Raw genomic sequence first — 21,027 nt, 5'->3', positions numbered from 1 at the left:
CAAAGGACGGCACTGAAGTGTTTCATTGAGAAGAAAGACGTATTTGGACTTATGCCGACGGGATATGGCAAATCCTTAATATACCAGTTGGCTCTGCTGGTTGGGAAGCTAATGGGACTTAGCCACAATCCGCCGGCGCTCTAGGAACTCCGTCAGCCTATTCGTTGCGCTGACTGGTTGTATACCTACCCAATTGCTGCAGAGTGATTTGAAAGACAACCTTTTAGCCCGCCTCCCTCCATGTCGAGCGGCCCTAGACCCTTGTGCCGTCAGAACATGGGTCTAGCACGGCTAGGCTAATTAGCTCACCCACATTTCTCAAAAACTGAACTGAAAACTATTTACCTGTAGTGAACCAAAATAAATACTTATTCAGTTGTCATTATTTAGAATTTTTTCTTAATACATTTAGTAAGTGTTTGATTTTCTTTAACAGGATACTGAAATAGAATTACTTTTTCTGTTTTTGAGTTTTTTTAAATTGGAAGTATGGTGATTGAATGAACTCTTGTCTGTGAGATATTCTCTGCTTGGTTCTGATTGGTTGTAAATAACCTGATTATAATAATAAAACTGAAACTGATTATTATGGTTCTCTTCTGTCTTGTGTATTTGTGAAAAATTAGGAATAACCTTAATCTCCCTGTGTGGCACCAAACTCAATTTGTCTAATCTGAATACTAGTGATACCCCTGTTTTACAGTCAAGGCGTATAATTCCTCCCTTTCTGCAGGAATTACAGCTGAAACGTCTTAAATCTGAAAAATAACACCATCAAAGCCATACGCAATAATACTTTTCTCAATAATTTGTGCAACATCGCTTTCAGCATCATGTGCAATATTTGATTTTGAGGTGCAATACTACATTTTTCATGTGTGATATTTCAATTTCAGGTGCAATATTTAAAAAAAATACAAAATTACAGAACTCAAAAGTTAACTTGGGATTCTCGACTACATTAAAGTCAGTCTTTGTGTTTGTTTTGACCTGATGCCTGCACCAGATATTTGACGTATTTGGACTCAAGACAGAAGAAAACAAGCACAAAGTCCAGCAGACGTAATATTACATCATATCCAGTCCAGTCCACATTTATCGTGTGTGCTATTTTAATGTCATGTGTAATACTACTTTACTACTTCAGAATACTTTGCAGTATTACCTCTTATTTTTCTATTCTAGTCATATTATAGCTTACTTATATTATTTCCAGTATTATTTCATATTTAACATATGCTATTGCTTTTCTGTTAAGCATTGCATAAATTATCATGCTGTGTAACTTATTTTTGAGACCAATATGTAGCGCAAGTTCTTCTTTTTTTAAAAAAATCGTATTTTTGTCACTACGTTGTTCTGTCGGAACCAACGATTACCATATTTTGGTTCCCCCTCGGAAGAAATTTAGTATTGGACCGCAGCTGCTTTGTTTACTTTTCTCCTGAAAGCGTTAACGTGTCTGTTAGTTCAACAATATTTATCCGGGAGCGTTTTATCGGTTTAATTTCGGTGTTTTTGTCGGTTAAAACGTTCATATTTTCGCGTTTACTGTAACTTTTAAAGACATTAATTGAAAATATTGCAGAAAATTAAATTACAGAAACATGTCGGCTGGTCCGCAGATGTTCCCCTCCTCTCCGTCCTTCCCTCCCGGGCCGGGGGAGGGTTTCGCCGGCGTGGACCCTCTCAGCAGCTCGCTGTCGGAAATGGACACCCTGCGGATGTTCGTCAGTGAGCGGCTGACGGCGGCGGTGGACGACATCCTGGGAGTGTTCGGGAAAACCGTGGCCCGTTACCGGGAGCAGATAGACCACCAGCGGCGGCAGCTGGACAGCCTGGTGGCCGGGGAGGGCAGGTGGAGCCGGGCGGCAGGTCGGTGTGTGACCCCGGAGCACTAAACATCCAGTAAACAGTGAACTAATCCTAATTTGTAGTTTATTTAAGCATTTAGCAGTCGTGGTGCCTTTGTTTTCATACTTGGTATTTTAAAAATAACGATTTTATTTTGTTTCCCCCCCTCATACATGCAGCAGTAACAGTTCAGTATATATAAAAAACTATTAATAAACAATTAATAAATTCGTTGTCAGTTAAACAGTTAAATTAATCATCAGCTAATTTAATTATTAATTAACCAATGAATTGATATTTTTTTTTAGAAAAGAAATATGTGAATTCTCTTATTCCAGCTTCTTAAATGTTAATATTTTCACTCCCCCCCCCTCCTGGATGTCAGTAAACTGAGTATCTTCAGGTTGTGAATTTAAAAAAAAATGTAATTTTGGGCTTTTTCACTACTTTATGGGTATTTCAGACCAAACAACGAGTTGATAAATCCAGAAAAAAGCCAACAGATCAGTAAACAATGAAATAATCATTGGTTGTAGTCGGATAAAATTTAAAACCAACACTCATGAGGATTTTCTTTACGATTATTGCCCTTTTAAAACCTGATTGCAGACATATTCTGTGTCCTAATGTGTTTCTGTAGTTTAAAGATTTCATGCTGCTTTTTATTTAGTTCTGTTGCCAGTAACACTTAATGTTTACTGGGTCAAAGTTATGAATATGATTTTGAATATATATATATATATATATATATATATATATATATATATGTATACACACACACACATATATAAAGTCAAAATTAGGAGATAAAAGATCAAAGTTAAGGGTAAGCTGTCAGTGAATTGTTGAAGATTCGAGAGACTTTATAGCGGTTCAGTAAAAACGACACAAAAATTCTGAGCTCCTTAACACAGATGAGAAGCCATGACTCACTCAACTGCAATCAGCAGTTAAAAAATCAGCGTTTTCAGGTGAACTGCAGGCTGTGTTTACTCAGAGAAGAGAAAGACTGGCTGGGAAGTAAAACCTGCCTCAAAAGCAGTATACAGAGGAGGTAGTTGTGGAAGATACATTCAGCATGGTGACACATCTTCTGAAATATCTAGAGTTTATGTGCAGAGTTGTGTGATAGAACAGTGAGTTTGTAGAGGTTGTATAACTGAAAATTGTATGTGGAGGCACCATTTTTTCCCAGTATGTTGTGCATGTTAATTCCAGCATTTTCTGAAAAGAATAATACAAGAAAATCAATTTTCAGTTTTTCCTTTTTATGATTTTATATCATTTCAGCAGCTTTAAACTCCACATAAGTAATTTTCTGTAGTTCTAGCCGTAGCTGTGCTGATTCCACAGAGGCGCAGGGCTTTATGTTGTTGTTAAAGCTGAGCCCACAGAGAGGAAAAATGTGACAGGAGCAAAAATAACACATAGATACCAACTGCTTGGAGTTAAGAGAGTTAAGTGTCCAATAACAACTGAAATATTTTTGTAGGAACTGGCCCAAAATGTATTTCAAGTGTCTGCAGTGCTGGAGTGAGATAACATTTTCGCTATTTTTAAATATGACTTTCTATTCTGTTTTTCCTCCTTTCAGACTGTCTGCAGTCGTCCTCCTGGATAAAATCTTGCCCTGAACACCAGGTCCTGAATGTCCAGCTGCTCCAGACCAGCAACACCGATGGGACTGACGCCGGCACCTCGGCTGCTCTGATTAAAACAGAGGACGGCGGTGAGGACTGTGGAGGGACTGAACCAAACAACCACTTTGATCCATCTGCTGGTCTGGAAGCAGCGAGCGACGACCGACTCCTGGATGAGGGCTCAGACACTGAGGACAGCGGAGATTACTGGAGAGAAGCTGCTGAACTCTGGAAGCCAAATGAGACGGCAGAAACAGAAGGTTCAGGGAAAGACATGAAGAGCTGCACTGATCTGCCGCAGCAGCACAAACTGCTTCCCACCGAGTTCAACTGCAAAGTTTGTGGCGAGTCCTTCCAGAGGATGAGCTATCTGCTCAATCACTCTGCGGCGCATCTGAGGGACTGCGGCATTTGCGGGAAACATCTGGAGCGCACTGACAATTTGAAGCTTCACCTCAAAGTCCACCGAGAATCTTCGTTCCGCTGCAGCGTCTGCGGGCAGAGCTTCACCCTGCGGGGGAACCTCAGGACGCACATGAGGATCCACTCAGGGGAGCGGCCGTACGCCTGCACCGTCTGCGGCAAGAGCTTTGGCAGGAGGGCGACGCTGGTGCGACACGTCCGCAGCCACACGGGCGAGAAGCCGTTCACCTGCACGTACTGCGGCCACGGCTTCGTGGAGAAGGGAAACCTGACGGTGCACCTGCGGACGCACACCGGAGAGAGGCCGTACTGGTGCTCCGTCTGCGACCGGCGCTTCAGCCAGCTGTCCTGCTTCTACAAACACCCATGTCAGAGGAGAGGCCTGATCTCTGCCCCCGTTAACCCCAGCTGACTGCTGCGAAACAGGACGAGGATAACCGAGCAAAACCTCCTTCACGAAACAGAACAATGCAGCTCATTCCTGATTCTAAAGGAGCAGTGAAACATCATTCTCTGTCAAGTGTGAAGGATTTTGGACTCTTCTGGACGATGCAACAATCATTTTATTTATTTGCATTTTGGTATCTGAGAAATCAGGTGGTTGATTTTCTGCAGAAGACTCTAAACACTTTCCTACCAATGAGCCTCGACAGCTGTTTCCTTTGAGAACAAGCAAATAATTTGCTTTGTGAACTGAACTCATCTTCATGAATCCAAATCTGACCCAGAATTTAATGTAAATTGTTTAATTTTCAGCTCCTGTATTTTCCAGCTCTTTTCCTGAAATCTCCTCACATAATTTCCTGAAAAATAGCTGCTGTTTAGCTGTAAATTACAGGATATTTCCAAGTGAGTACTGCACAAGTACATACTAGCAGTTATTTTATTGTCGATTAACATACTTATTTTCAAAACTTACTGACTAGTTTGGTCTATAAAATGGTGCAAAATCAGTGTTTCCCAAGATGACAAATGCCTTGTTTTATCCACAGTCCAAAAATACTCATTTTACTGTCATTGAGGAGGAAAGAAACCAGAAAATGTTCAAATTGAAGAAGCTGGAATCAGAAAAAAACTCAAACCAACTAATCAGTTTCATTCTTTGACAACTAATGGATTAACTGTTACAGCTCTAAATTATAAGCTAAATCAGTTGTTTGTTGCACATATATGGGAATTTTTAATTTAAATAATTAGAAAATTATGTTTTTGAGGACTGAAAGAGTTCACACACTGTCTGGACTGATGGATGCTAATGTCAGACCAACATTCTTAATCATTGATTTAATAGAAAATGAGCCACACTAAATCACTTTATTTATTAAGTAGTTCATCATATTGAAACATAATGAATTTAGAAAGAATGCAGTTCAACTGACGTGCAGCAGAAACACCTTTAGACAGATGAACGGTGCTTCCAAATTATTCATCTTCTCGGTTAAATTGATCTCAAAATATTTATTGCAGTGAGGTGTAGCATTTCAAATATGTATGACTGCATGACTTGACCTTTCCAAATATTGTATTTGCTTATCTGCGTGACAAATATTGTTGAGAATAATAGTGTAAAAACAAGAAAAGCACTCAAGAGAGGGCAGTACTCCGCCAAGGCTGAGTCAAGGTTGTATCATTTCCAACGGCTGCAATCTTGAAAAAAATTTGTGGCAGAAATGACGACACCATAGAATGTGGCCGTTTAATATAGATGTACCCACAAACAAAATGACATTGCGCTGAGCACAGGTGTGTGTTATGCATGTGTATCGAATCGCGTGACCTAAATATGTAGTGGGCAGCGGGAGTTGATGGGATTCGGAAACATCCCCATAATTTAATCAATTGTTCCTTGTGTCATTTCTAACAGATAAGTCCCGATAAGTCATAGTGTTCACTTGTTGTCATAGCTACAGTGATGCCATGCCGCTATCTCGCCATGATACAGAAATTTTTAAACAAATCCGTGGATCCAGACTATAAGCCGCATCATGGCCAAAATCTAATGAGGTGGTCCTTGTGTTATTTCTGACCCTCCCTGAAAATTTCATCCAAATCCGTATGCTGATCGTCACACAACTCCGCCATTCCTTGATGGAGTAATAACTGATACATACAATTTTCTAGTTATCCAACACTTTTTGAAAAATTTGATTACGATGTGTCTAAAACTGACAAAATAATAATGAAACATTCCAGGAAGAAATCAGAAAATACAGGACCTGTAAAATATAATGCTGTTTTCAACTGCAGGTTGTGTTTTCAGTTTTTCTACATTCCACCTGTCATTAAAAATACATGCGACACTGTTTTAAACTCTGTGATTGGATGTTTCTGGTTGAAATGCACCTTAGGAGTTCGACTTTCCCGTACCTTTGACTTTTGAACAAAGAACGAGACGTTTTTGTTCATATTTTCTACTGATAACTTCAATCCAGCATGCAGAACTTTGGAACGTTGCTGCTGAAGCCTCTGCTGAGCTGAGAATTATATTAGTACTGAATATGGACCAGAAAATGAGAACCGTGAAACAAATAAAGGCTTTCTGCTTCATTAGTGGTGTCGCAACAATGAATACAATCTGCACGCTCTCCCAGGACATGTTGTAAATTCAGAATTAAGAGATAACAAGTACCGAGATAAAAGGTCAGAACTGGAGAGATATTTGTGTCAGTCGAAGGAGGCGAGAGTCATTTAGATGTCTGACGACCTGCAGATAAAAAGTCAAAACTGTAAGAGAGTAAAGATATATAAAAAATATTCAAATAAGTGCAAACTGTGAGATTGGAAAAAAAACTTTAGATAAAAAATTCTAAATTACAACTTTAAAAATTCAAAAGTAAGATTAAAAAGTCTGAATTGACAGAAAAAATGAAACTTGTCAATTAAAAAAACTAACTTAAAAATAAAAAGTCAAAATTGTGAGAAAAACTTAAATAAAAAGTCAAAAATGTGAGATACAATGTAAAGAGTTGTATGTTGGAAAGTGAAAATTATGACAAAAGTAAAAATAAAAACTTCAAGAAAATGACAATAAAAAATGCAAAAAAATAGATAAGTCAAAATTAGGATAAAAAAGTAAAGTTAGAAGATAAAAACACACTTAGAAAGTCAAATTGTGAGTTCAAACGGTCAAATTAAAAAGATAAGTGAAATTTGGGAGATGTGAAGTGAAAATTTGTGATTTAAACAAATTAAATTGTAAGAAAAAAGTCACAATTTTAAGAGGCCAGTTTATTGTCTCAAAAAAATCTAAGATAAATAGTTAAAATGAACCATTAGAGTCAAAACTGAGATAGAGTGAAAATTATGTTTTTAAAAAATCTAAATTATGAGATAAATACCATGACTGTGTTAGAAAGTAAAAATTACAAAATGAAAAGTCAAAATTATGAAACAGAAACTCACAGTTGTCAGATAAAATGTCAACATTTTGTTAAAAGGTAAAAGTTGTGAGATAAATAAAAAATATGACATCAAAGGTAAAAATGAATACAAATGGAAAGCAAAAATTATGAGATAATTAAAAATTTCAAGCCAAATTATGATAATAGGTCTAAATTATGATAGAAAAAAGTAAAAAAAAAAAGTGAGGTAACCAACACTGAGTAAAAAGCCAAAATTATGAGACCACCCCAAGTTTTCTCTGAATATTGTTTGAACTGAGACATTTTTTTTCTCTTTGAAACAATAATAATCATTAAATAATAATGATTATAACAATAGCAATAATAATAACAAATTGTGTTTTAAAATGTCATAGATAGATAGATAGATAGATAGATAGATAGATAGATAGACAGATAGACAGATAGACACTTCATTGGTCCCGAGAGCAAAATGTATTACTATTGTTAATTATAATTAATATCATAAAATAATCAATGATAATAATAAGTTTCAATACATGACATTTTAAAACAATTTATTGCATGCACAGACATTATTACAAGACTTCTTTGCAATATTGTTGTTGTCAATTAACAAGTTCCATCCATCCATTCTCTATACACCGCTTTATCCTCATTAGGGTCACGGGGGGTGCTGGAGCCTATCCCAGCTGACTCGGGTGAAGGCAGGGGACACCCTGGACAGGTCACCAGTCTGTCACAGGGCTACATATACAGACACACAATCACACTCACATTCACACCCACGGGCAATTTAGTTATCAATTAACCTCAGCATATTTTTTAGACTGTGGGAGGAAGCCGGAGTGGCCGGAGAAAACCCACACATGCACAGGGAGAACATGCAAACTCCATGCAGAAAGATCCCAGGCCCAGGCCGGGATTTGAACCGGGGATCTTCTTGGTGCAAGGCGAAAGTGCTAACCAGTACACCACTGTGCAGCCCAAATAATAACAATATTATGTGCTTATTATATCTAAAAAAAGAGACTCTCTGTAACCAGAGGGGAAATTGAGGGTTGGATGTTTTAAGTTTTGAAACTATGAATAATATGTTCAAAATTAATTGGTTATGTCACCTCATCAGAGAAAATGTTAATATGAGGAATGTAATTCCAAATTATGTATTCAAAAAATTAGGAGGAATTCATTTTTTTCTCAAATGTAATTATAAAATTGACAAAATACCAATTCAGTTATCAAACTTCCATAACAGGCGTTGCTCTCCTGGGGGCTGATCCACAAACGCGGCTTTTCGCCAACCAGCTGCTACATATGGAACAACCAACATATACAGCACAGAAACAAAACAATATTTTACAAATCTTGGTTTGATCAGGGAGTATTATGGGTCAATCAGTCAATCGATGAACAAGGACAAATCTTACCTTACAACCAATTTATTAACAAATACCATCTCACAATCTCACAAACAGAATACACTACAATTTCCAACACAATACCAATAGGAATTCTGCAGCTCCTGAAAGATTCCCAATTCCACCCTCTTACTCAGAAAAATGATGCCACATTATTCATCCATAACATAGACATAACAACCAAAGTCTGCTCAAATAAATTTATCAGGAATCTCATTCAACCTTCAAATGGACCGGCAGCCAACTCTTACTGGAGTTCATTGTATGGGGAGATAAACTGGAGAGAAGCGTGGCTGGTTGGAGAGAAGCTGTTCATTCACAATAAGGTCAAAGAAATATCTACAAAATCTGTCACAGTGTATATCTGGCAAAAAAAAACCCTGGAGAGGTTTAAATTAAATATAGACTATAACTGTGACTTTTGCCACACAGAACCAGAAACCATCATCCACCTCTTTTATCAATGCTCATACAGTACAAACCTCTGGAATCATATACAAAACCTAATCCATAACAAAACCGGACACAGGATCGTCCTCCAGGAGAGCCACATCCTCTTTCAGTTTGAAAATCCCTCCATACCTTACGGTCTTTCCCTTTTGTTACAGACTATCATCATGCTGTTCAAATTTCATATTCACTAAAGGAAATGGGCAAAGAAAAAACCAAATGGAAAATACTTTGAAAATGAACTCAAACAATACTTTAATACAATAACAACATCATCAAACAACAAAGCCATAAAAATATCAGACTTGTTTATTAAATACTTAAAATTAACTGATCTAATATAAATTTGTTTATATTATTATTTATTAGTTAATTTCATCCTCTTCTACTCACAATCTGGACGAATATCATCTGTCCCACATGGTTGTAATACTCCCTTTATATGACTCTTTGTGTTTACAGTGTAATATGAATAAGTTGTTGTTTCCATTTTGTGTTATTCTCTATGATCATTTTCAGTTAACACCCTGTATAACCTCTTTGTGTTAAATTTTTTAAAAAGTGCTAATTTGAAAACCTGATTTTACTCTTCACTTCCAGCAGGAGGCGGCTATGGCGGCAAACACCGCGACGCTTACTGGGCATGCGCACTCAGATTAACCCGGAAGTGTATCTAGTAAACAATCCGCCGGACCACGAAGCCTCAGAGATCGGAGTCCAGCTGCTTGTACCGTCAGTCTTCCCGGTTTACCGTCAGTCCGCCGCACGTACCACCTCCGAAATGTCTAAAATCGAGATGCTGAGGCTGCTCATCAACCAGCGGCTCACGGCGGCCGCGGAGGAAATCTTCGATGTGTTCGGGAGAACCATAGCGGAATACGAGGAGGAGATCTCCCGCTCCAAGTTGGAGATCGACCGCCAGCGCCGTCTGCTGGACCTATCGAGGCAGCCGCGGATCTCCCTGCAGGTCGACGGCTCAGGTGGGTCAGAAGTCATCCACATACAACCACAATGACGTAGAATAGTTAATAACTGACCCACGACTATAAAAACACATGTTGGCTGTTTTTTTCCCCAGGTAATTGTTGAACATTAGTGAGTTGAACCCTGACTGTGTCTCAGACATGGAGGTAAATGGATTCATGAGGAGGTGGAGGAGAAACATGGAGTATTTCTTCAGTAGAAATTGGATAAAACTGTCTAATTTGAACTGAATGTTAGCTTTTAATTTACCACAATCTAAATTATATTCACATGAATTATGTGCGTTAATCTCACATTAAATCTTAATTAGAATGTAAATAACCTTATGTAGACAACAACCAAAGGGGAAACAAAAAGAAGACTGCATTCAACATTACAAAAGTAACTTTGTGCAATTTTTGTCTGATTTTATGTCTATGCTTTTTGTACCTTTTGGTTAATTTGCATGAAACAATTGAATTTGAAGACCAGAACTTATTAACAATGATAATATAATAGGAGACGCCAGTGTTTACAAACAGTGACGTCACGAAGTCACGTGATTACCGCGCTGGTTGGCAAGAGGAACCAGAGGAACAATGGCTGATGCGAACTATCCTTCCGTGAAATTGTCCGATTATGCTCAATCCTTATCACCTGAGGCCCGACAAATATACGTGAGTAAGCTGAGATATCAGGGAAACAGTAAAACCTTGCCAGATCCCTACAATTTGAAGACTGAGTGGGTTGACGATCCTTCATTGTGACCGGACATTTCCTTCACCGACATTTATTTTTAATTGATTGACACCGCTGGGCAGTTCACCCACCCAAAAATATATAATTATGAATTAAAAATAATATATCTTTTGTTAATCTTCAACAAGATGTCAAAGAAACGTCAAGAAGTTGCTGTATTTTTTGTCTGCAGTATGGCTTCTATGCAACAGTAACAGACCCACAGCATTGGTGATCGAAAATAGGACAATTCTAAAAAACGATCGCTAGACGCATACAGAAACAAACGTGGTTACAAATAGGAGGCTGCTGGCTTAAGGAGATGTTATTGAATATGCTTCATTTGACTTTAGTATACTTTCATCGCCTAAAAAGCGATCAGCAACACATGACAACACTGAACCAAACCGAAAGTGTAGAGATCGCTTCACGCAAAGGATGCGACACTAAATCAATATCTTTTGGTAAATAAGCTCAAAGTTGGACATACTAAACATGCTAAACTGTTGAATAGTTTACCCGAAGAAAAGTGGGAGCCACAAACACGATCTCTGCTGCTTACTGGGGTACAGTTTTTCCTGTTGATGGCTGAAGCCACCGCCATCTTCTCTCTCCTGACATCGGTATTCGGTGAAATTTCAAGCCTGATCCCTTCTCAAAACGCTTCGTACAACCAACAACTACACACGATATTACCATTGTGGTAAATACATGTGCAATTTCGTTCATGAAAAGCGATAACTTTACGTATTTGTTTCAAACCCGATACCGTTCTCGTAGCAAGCCGTTATGTTACTGCAGGTTCTTGCCAACCAGTAGCAGTCTTGTACCACGTGACCATAGCAAATGACGACACGCTGGCGTCTCCCATACCTTAAATGTAATATGTGTTTACCTCAATTGTATGAGAGGCAACTCAGAGTTATAGATCTGACGTTACACCTAAATAATCACTTCTAGAGACCAGAATATTCTATTTTTTAATTTGATTTTATGTCTATACATTCCGTGTCTTTTGTTTTATTTGCATGGAACAACTTGTTAAATTAATCTGAAAACATCAATAATAATCCAACACCTTAAATGTAAATGTATTCACTTCAACTGCATTAACGGCTACTCAGAGTTAGATCTCACATTAAATCTAATTATTTGTCTAAATAATTGTTTTTATTGCACCACAATCTAAACTACATCCACCTTAATTATGTTAGGGTTACTTAGAATTAGATGTTACATTATTTCTAATTAATAATCTAAATAACCACTTGTAGAGACCAGAATATTCTCATTTTCATCAGATTTTATTTCTGTACTTTCTGTAATTTTTGGTTAGTTTGCATGAAACGACTTCTTAATTGAATTTGAAGACCAAAACTTATCAACAACAACAATAATACTGCAAAAAGTGTCATGATAATTTATGAGCATGCAACAAATTATGTTCAAAAATTCCATGTATTGAAACTTATTATTTTTACTTTTTACTCAGTTTACTCGTCTCATCATTTTTACTTTTCATATAATAATTTTGACCTTTTGCCATAATGTGGCTGTTAAACTTTTCAAATTATTTTCTCATATATTTTACTTTCAATTTTTAACTCAAATTTTATCAAATTTTCTGCTTTTGTTTCTCTCATAACTTATACATTTTTCACAAAATGTTGACATTTTGCCTGACAACTGTGAGATTCAGTTTCATAATTTTGACTTTTCATTTTGTAATTTTTACTTTGTAATGGTCATGATTTTTTATCTCACAATTTAGATAATTCTGACTGTCTTAGTTTTGACTCTTAATAATTTGGCATGTATTGAAAATTATTATTGTTAGTAGTATTAGAAGTATTATTAATGTTATTATGAATGTTATTATTAATAATATATAATTATAATATAATAATAATAGCTGATTTTCTGTCTATGCTTTCTGTCTCTTTTGCTTAATTTGCATGAAACAACTTCTTAATTGAGTCTGAAGACCAAAACTTATTACTAACATCAGTAATAATCAACACCTTAAATATAATATGCAGCTTTGGAAATAGTTGTTAGGCCTCCTGTTGTTTACAGAATCTGCACAACAGAACTTTAATGTTGATAAATTCGCGATACACTTTTCATGTAAGTTAAATAATTACAGCATCTTCTAAAAGAACAATAAGTCTTATAATAATTTCAACACAATATGTGTCAAAATGTCATGCATTGAAACTGTAAAAGCTTAAAAAATTTACACTACATGAGTGAAATCATGTTTTTTTGTACATATTAAAGTGAACCGATAATCCAAATGCATTTTTTCTCAACAATGCTCTAAAAGTAGAGACAAACAGCTCTTCATCATAAACACAAGAACAAAAGTGTCACAGTGGTCTGATAATTATTTCCAAATTTATTTGCAGGGTGGTATTTAAATACCCTGCAGTGGCAAACAGCTTTATTATTATTATCATTTGTATTAAAGTGATGCTTGTGGAAACACTACATTTCTGCGTTTCAGAACAATAAACATACTGACCCACCTAAACTACCTACAGTAACCTGTAGGCTCAGGATAGTGAATTATGTTTTCATCATTGAACATCATTGTCTGTTGGCTCATTTTTTATTTAATTTTTTGTAGTAATCAGATCACTTTGTGCTTGTATTAATTCCAATACCGCAAATATTATTACATTAAAGCAGCAAAACTGAACAGTCTCTATAATATTCCATTTGATACGTTCAAAAAAAATGTCCAAAATAAACAATGTAAGCTGAAAATAGAAACTTGCCAGCAGCTCTGGTGGCATTGATGCATCCTGAGCTCGACTGCTTTGTTCTCAGCGATTTCACTGAGAGGCTGTAAAAAGAATAGACATTAATCAGGTGATGTCTGATCACAGTCAGCAGAAGATGAAACTCCAGAACTCTACTCAGATTAGTCTGTCCACACATATTTTGGTTTCTGTGGTACAACTTTTCATATCCGCTCAGCCAGTTATGAAAGTTCAATGACTTGTCTTTTTATTTTTGTGATCAAGGGTCATATCATATATCAAAACTATTGTTTGTCTTTTGTTTTGTATTATTCTGACATACAACTACTGCACTGGCTTCTGTATTATCAATTGTTTTGTTCATGTGAGATCACTTTTTTCCGTATTTCAAGTCATCCATAATCAGACGTTTTTTGATCTACTTGTTCAATATTGCAGATCCAGAATCAGTGGCATGATTTCAGGCTTTATTCCTTAATAGTTCCTGAGATAATGTCAGTCAAACAATCTCAAATCTCCATGTGCGAGCATTTCTTCTTGTCCCCAGTCTTCCATCCTCCTTTTTATGTCTCTCTACACTAAAGACATACAAAAGGTGAAAAATATTATATTTTCTGTTATACTTGGAGAAGTTGAAATCCCAGAACTCTGCTCTATCTCACAATACTTTTGTTTCCGTCTTTTAACTTGTCTATCTCTGCATTCAGTTATCAAAAAAATAAACTTCCTTTCATTTTGTGACTAAGTATTTCATATGAAGTAGTGTTCTGTGTGTTTTGTTTTGTGTTATTGTGACATTCAGCTGGATGTGGTGAAAAATATCACTACTTCACCTCTACATTATGAGTTTTTCTGTAAATATGTGCTCAAAAATTAGACTTTTCATAATGGCTTTAATTTTCTCCCCTCACTTTTCACCTCACCCATAATGAGACGCTGTTTGATCTACTTGTCCAGTATTGCAGATTCAAAATCGACGACATGATGAAAAATAACAATGAAAATTTCGGGCTTTTATCTTTAGTAATTCTGGAGATATTGTCGTTCAAACCTCGTCTCACATTTCAATGTGCGAAAAACCAGCTGAAAGTGGGTTGATGGGCATTTCTTGTTTATTTTTTATTTTTTATTTTTTTAAATTCAAAAGTATTTAATAGATGATGCTTAAACTTCACAAATATCTTTATGAATAATCATATTTCATGCCTAAAAATTCAGGCAAGTCAGAGATGGTTGAGCAGAAGTAGTTCTGAAAAACTGATTTTAATGGATTCACTAATTATTTTGATTTATGCGTCTAAATGTGTGTTTTTCATTGCTGTGTGAACATTGAAATTACTACTTGTGTTATTATTCTGCTTGGCACAATCAAAAACAAGTAAATAAAAATGATCAGTACCAGTAGCCAACACAAATTGTAAAAGTAGAATTAAAGGTGGAGCTGTTGTATTAGGCTGCTTTAGATTTCACAGGTGTCCCTAATAAAGTGATCAGTTAGAGCATGTTTCTGATTTAGAGGTGTATTAAGTAAATGCCAGATGAACATTTCCTGCTGCTTCTTCACATTAAAAATATCCAATTTGCAAAAAAATGAGGTATCTTTTATTGTGAAGCAGCAACAGAAACTTATTGTTCAGCAAAATAGACACAGGATTAAAATCTTCTTGATTAAAATTAACATTTCAGTTGTTTGATCAATATCGACTGAAATGAAACGTGATGAGTTTTGCCGCTCTAACAGTGACTCTGTGTTGTGATCGCAGCGATCTCTGAGCAACAGGACTGGAGCTCCAGCGTGGAAACGAACGACGAGCAGTCGGCTCTCATCAAAGAGGAGGACGACGAGGATGTGTGGTCGGATCAGCAGGACGACACGCCGCAGACATCCGAGCACAACGACGTCAACTTCGTGTTGTTCCAGAGCGGCGGAGGCAGACAGCGGCAGGACAACGGCCACCGGAGATCCTCGCTCCCGAAGTTCCCGAGTCAGGACCTGGAGGACTTGGAACTGGACCCCCAGCCGGGCACCTCGCTCCAGCAGAGCTGCTCCGACCTCAATGAAGACGAACCGGAAGAGTCGGATCTGGCTGCAGGTAATGGCGACTGTGTGGAACTGGAGGTGCCCCTGCCTGAGATGGTGGACTCGTACATTTGCACCATTTGCGGTCGGGCGTTCGCTCAGCGTGGTCACTGGGCCAAACACGTGCAGGTTCACCGCAAAATTGAGACCAAAGTCGACAAATCGTACACGTGCGACATTTGCGGGAAAAGACTGACGCGATTCGACGGTTACCAGAAACACCTGAGGATCCACACGGGCGAGAAGCCGTACAGTTGTGACGAGTGTGGCCGCAGGTTCAGCGACAACTCGAACTACAAACGACACATTCGCACACACAAAGTGCAGAAAGCACAACAGAGCTGAGGACGGGCTCACACTGACGTCTCACTGAGCAAACAAAAAACAGCCAAGATGAGGAAAAAAATTAGATGTTTGCTTCCTTCTTAAGCTAAACCCTCTCCAAAAAGCAGATTATGTGAAAACAATCTGCGTCCTGGTTTTAAAGAAGTCCTGGTTTTACTTACAGTTTGCTCTACTGTAACATGGACGGATGAGAAGAGGAAGAAGAGGCCAAACAGCTGCCACTGAACTAAAAATTTTAGAGTATTTTATCATTGTGGACTGATAACCGGAGGCAAAACGTTTGACGTGAGCGGATTTTACGTATTTATCCAAGGACCAAGATGGGGAGAAAGAGACAAATGTAGTATTTTTCTATCTTATATATTTTAACAGACATTTATACACTGGAGGAAACAGGAGTTGCAGTTTACGGTTTTACAGTTCGCTGGAAGATCTTTTTATTTTCCAGTGCAGTAAAGCAAAGCATTTTGCTTGTTGCAAAGTTTGAACACTATGGAAACATACAAGTCTGGAGTTTGTATTTGGGATGTTGGGAACCTTTGAATCCCAGTTCAGGTTGTTGACTCAGATCAGAAAATCAATATTGCTTCAGGAACAGCTGGTATGACATTTACTAAAGTAATAAAATGTCATTACTTTAAAACTCAACTTCATGTTTGTCCTGTTGATTCAACTGAACCAAATTCAAACATCTTACAGCAAATGTTTGTATTCTCACAGCTGTACAACAATCTCAGACAAATTTTACTCTCACAGTTTTCTGTGTATATTATAGTGTATGTTTTAAATACTGAAGCCTCTGGTAGAGATGTTACGTTTCTCCTGATGGAACAAACCGCAGCTGACAGTTCAGTTGTCAGCTCTTTTGTTTCTGCTGCACAGAATATGTGGTCAGCACTTTATACAGTTTGCAGCACCACAGTCATCAAGGGTGTCCTAAAGTCACCCCTGCTGTTATTTGCATGGCACATTTTACAAAATGTTTCTCATTGGATGGAAACAAGAAAAATGTTACAAATGGACCTAGCAAAGTTAAATATTAAAGTTCAGACCCTACAATATTATACACGATCCAAATTTACCTGAATAAATGTTAACATTAACACTCTACATTATTAATTATTGTACGAATTTACCTAACTTAAATATTAGCATAAGGACCCTACAATATTATTTATTGCATTAACGTGAAAGTGATTTAAATATGAGAGCCGTACAGTTGTATATAAAATACAAATGCATCTTTATAACATAAATATAGACATGAAGAACTTCTAACATTACACATAATCCAAATTTAGTTGACTTAACATTGTTGTAAAGACCCTAGAATGTAATTTACAACATAAATATACCTGAGTAATTTATATATTAAGATTAAGACCCTGCAACATTTTTTATTCTATTGATCAACCTGAGTAATGTGTGTGTGTGTGTGTGTGTGTGTGTGTGTGTGTGTGTGTGTGTGTGTGTGTGTGTGTGTGTGTGTGTGTGTGTGTGTGTGTGTGTGTGTGTGTGTGTGTGTTCTTGTACTTGCTACATGGTGAGTACCATTTTCTGCATTTAACTATCAAAGTGAGGACATTTTTACAAAGTGAGGACATTTTGGCCGGTCCTCACTTTGAAACAGCCATGTTTGAGGGTGAAGACTTGTTTTTAGAGAACAGGTATGAATTGAGGTTTGGTTAGGGTTAGGGTTAGGGTTAGGGTTAGGCAATCAGTTGTGATGGTTAAGGTTAGGGTAAGGCTCTAGGAAATGCATTACGCCTATGGATGTCCTCACTAAGATAGAAGTACAAACATGTGTGTGTGTGTGTGTGTGTGTGTGTGTGTGTGTATACATAATAATGTACACAATTACAAATATAGAAAATTAAAATGACAAATTTAGCTATTGAGGTAAAATCCCCCAAAATTCACACTGTATATAAGTAAGATATACCTTTATGTATTATAGAAATTCTTCTATAATAAATATGAAATGAGACCCGGTCCACACAAAGGCCCTGTCATGTATGGCATCTTTAAAAATACACCCATGAAAGTTCTTTTCCAAGACAGGTATTTTTCCTGAGGGTGAGTTTTGATTTTGCAGTGGTATGTTGCCGTTTATCTTCGTGTTTTCTTGTCACAATTCCACTCAAGCTCTTGTACTCATTTCCCTGTGCTGGAGAGCAGTTTTTTAAAGTCTTTTTTCCCTTCACAAATTCACAAAACAATAGCAGAACCTGTTAAGATATACTTCAAATGTCAATTTAAAAACAAACAAAAAAATGTCTAGAAATATAGACTATCAGTGCAGTTGACCTGCTTATTTTCCACCAGCAGATGGCAGTGGAGCACTTTAAAACAGCTTCATGAAGATGTTACATGGCATTGAGAAGATTAAAATTCTACAGGATAATTTATGTCATTACTCAGTAAATCAGATGTCATAAAACACAGCACGTTCCATTTGTAGAACAGAAATAAAAACGCAACCCCATGAGTAGCAACTCTGCAGTAAAACCAGCACAGAACTGACACTGAAATAGGTTTTGCACTAAACCTGGAACTTCCTCAAGGACCCACTTGGAAGGATGAAACAGAAATTTTAGTTAGAAGTTCTCAGGCAGCAGTTTGCTTTTAATTTTTATACTCTGGCAGAGTTGGCCCGAGGATACGAGTGATGCTCAAAATGTTCCTCCATTCACTGTGAACCTTCGCATCCTGACTTTTGGTGAGAATTTATGGTTGTATTTTATTTCATTAAGTCATGTAAAGGGTCAACCAGTGGTTTTACAAGGAACTAGAGAAACCGATAACTCATTGCATGAAAAATTCTGATCATCGTATCAAAAATCAGAATAACAAACTGCCGAATCACTTCCAAATTAGCTATTTTTAAAATGTATGTATTTTACCTGTAATTGCTTCAAAAAATGCCAATTCTGATAATCAGGAAAATGCTATATGTTGGATCCGGTAACTTGCCAAGCCAATAGTTGATCTATGCTTAATTCATGTTTGAAATGGGCATTTTCTTTCCCTGATCCTGTTGAATGTGTTTTAAATAATGTTTATTCATTTTTGATCAATTATTGTTTGCATTAGTTGCTGTGTTTTACGATTAACATTTACTGTTGTATCAGCTTGTCTGTCCCTTTAAATTACACTTAACTTTAAGAGTCCTCTTAAGGCTCTTAGGACTCTTAAGACTCTTAGGAATCCCAACCCCTCACTCCATTAACCCTATTCGAGAATCTCAGTGATCTTTTGTAGACATTAATGGATTGTAGAATGTCTCTTCTTGGTGCCCATGATTCGTCCAAGGGTTCCTGAATCCAGCAAAGACATGTGATGCCCTCTAAAGCCCATCAGTGACTCAGTGACTCATCTCATGGTCACATTGTCTCCTCAAATGATTCACGTGGAATCTTCATGACCTCTTAGGGATCACCATACTGACTTCCTAATCTTGTGAAGACTCCAAACACTCCAAAGTGAAAAGCAAGAAGACCTTCATGTACTCAGCTGTTTCAAAAGCTGGACTACGTGTCGGGTGAATTTCACAGCTTTATCCCTTTATAACAACACTGAATACTATTGTAGTATTTCATCAGAAAAATAATATGTCTCTACATGTTTGGCTCTGGAGGGAAAACCTAATTCACATCCTTTAACCCTTTAAGCTTCAGTCAATTCCAGCCGTTTTCAGTACAAAAAATCGCTAATATTCTATTTTTAAATAAAAAAAATTACGAAAAATACGGGGAATATTGGACGGGCATCGCGAGGTGCTTTTCCTTGAAAAGGACCGATTCGGGGATTTTATACCGACTTCAGGACATGTTTTGGACAAAATAGTTTCCTGGCTTGTGTCATCTGGATGTAAAAGGTTGGATTATGGCCGTTTTTTGTGGAATCTTTTTTTTGTGTATAATAATGAACCCGGAAATGTGAGTCGCGCTGTGTGCGTTGAAGCCGTGTATAGAGAACGGATGGATGAATATTTGTTTTTGTCGGACAAATGTGTTTTTCTCACCCGCTGTGGTAATCGCATCTGAAAGTGGTTTATACCGGCAGATTCATGAGAATCTAAGGTGTATAGTGTTTGTATAAGCGCGTTTGCGGCCGTCGGACATTCTTGAAATTCCTATGCAAATTAGTAGGTGTACCGCCGGCGGTACACTGAAGCTTAAAGGGTCAATTAATTTGACAAACTAGAAAATTGGAATGAAAAGAAAAATCTTCATCAACCACCGGGATTTAATACCAATCTACCGAGGATGCCAGCAGAATATAAAACATGCTGTTCACTGTAACCAGCTGGTTATGATGGAAAATGCTCCCTTTGTCCAGTTTGTGAGTTTGGAGCTCTGTTGATGGCATCTGGATCCCCAGCAGAAACTAATCTTGGGCGATGCTCTCAGGCACTCTGTGGACAACCTTGAAAATCTCCTGGAACAGAAATGTCATAACTCAATCAACATTCAGGTACTCCTGCAATACCTTCCTATGCTGGAAATCACAAGAGATTTCTGGACCATCCTGAAGTACATTTGAAACACTCTCAAACACTTCCTTACCTCCATGGACCCTTGAAATCCTTTGTGGATACCTTAGATCTTTCTCAAGAAACCAATTTGCCCATAAAAAACAACCACAGAGACTCCTGAAATTTTAAGAACATCTGAACCCCAACAAGGTCTTATGGACTTCTGGATCACCCTTGAGAAAGTTTACACATCCTTAAGCAACCCACTGCAGCATCATTTAAGACTTTATATAGAAACTTTCAAACATTGAAGGACATTTAAATGCTTTAATGGACTCTTGAAATGTCTAAAACAGTTCTTGGAAGAGTCTTGGAATGACTTCTTACAGAAGTCCTTTGAAGAAAGTTCCAAGAGCTTGTTTGAGGACTCCTGAAACAGTTCACTCCAACCTCCTCAGACATCTGCAGATTCCCATCAAAAACTACTGGCTTCTTGAATTGCCTTCAGT

General features: G+C 37.3%; 1 protein-coding gene across 1 annotated transcript; it reads left to right on the top strand.

The window, feature by feature from the left end:
• The first annotated feature begins 1,407 nt into the window (after nt 1–1,407).
• Nucleotides 1,408–16,689, top strand: LOC110961270 (zinc finger protein 814-like). Its single transcript, XM_022208816.2, has 3 exons — nt 1,408–1,875; nt 3,449–10,130; nt 15,380–16,689. The coding sequence occupies exons 1-2, from the start codon at nt 1,608–1,610 to the stop codon at nt 4,327–4,329; spliced, it is 1,149 nt and encodes a 382-aa protein (XP_022064508.1). The 5' UTR covers nt 1,408–1,607; the 3' UTR covers nt 4,330–10,130; nt 15,380–16,689.
• The last annotated feature ends 4,338 nt before the right edge of the window (nt 16,690–21,027 follow it).

Source organism: Acanthochromis polyacanthus, chromosome 11 (genome assembly GCF_021347895.1).
Source record: "Acanthochromis polyacanthus isolate Apoly-LR-REF ecotype Palm Island chromosome 11, KAUST_Apoly_ChrSc, whole genome shotgun sequence".
Classification (NCBI taxonomy): Eukaryota; Metazoa; Chordata; class Actinopteri; family Pomacentridae; genus Acanthochromis; species Acanthochromis polyacanthus.
Note: the sequence above shows the minus strand (reverse complement) of the source record. Positions and strands in the feature narration are given on the sequence as shown.

What these genes read in the sequence shown, in the direction of transcription:
- LOC110961270 (XM_022208816.2), top strand. Translation starts at nt 1,608, where the DNA reads ATGTCGGCTGGTCCGCAGATGTTCCCCTCCTCTCCGTCCTTCCCTCCC. An exon ending in CAGGTGGAGCCGGGCGGCAG is followed by an intron (nt 1,876 to 3,448) that starts GTCGGTGTGTGA and finishes TCCTCCTTTCAG; the next exon opens with ACTGTCTGCAGTCGTCCTCC.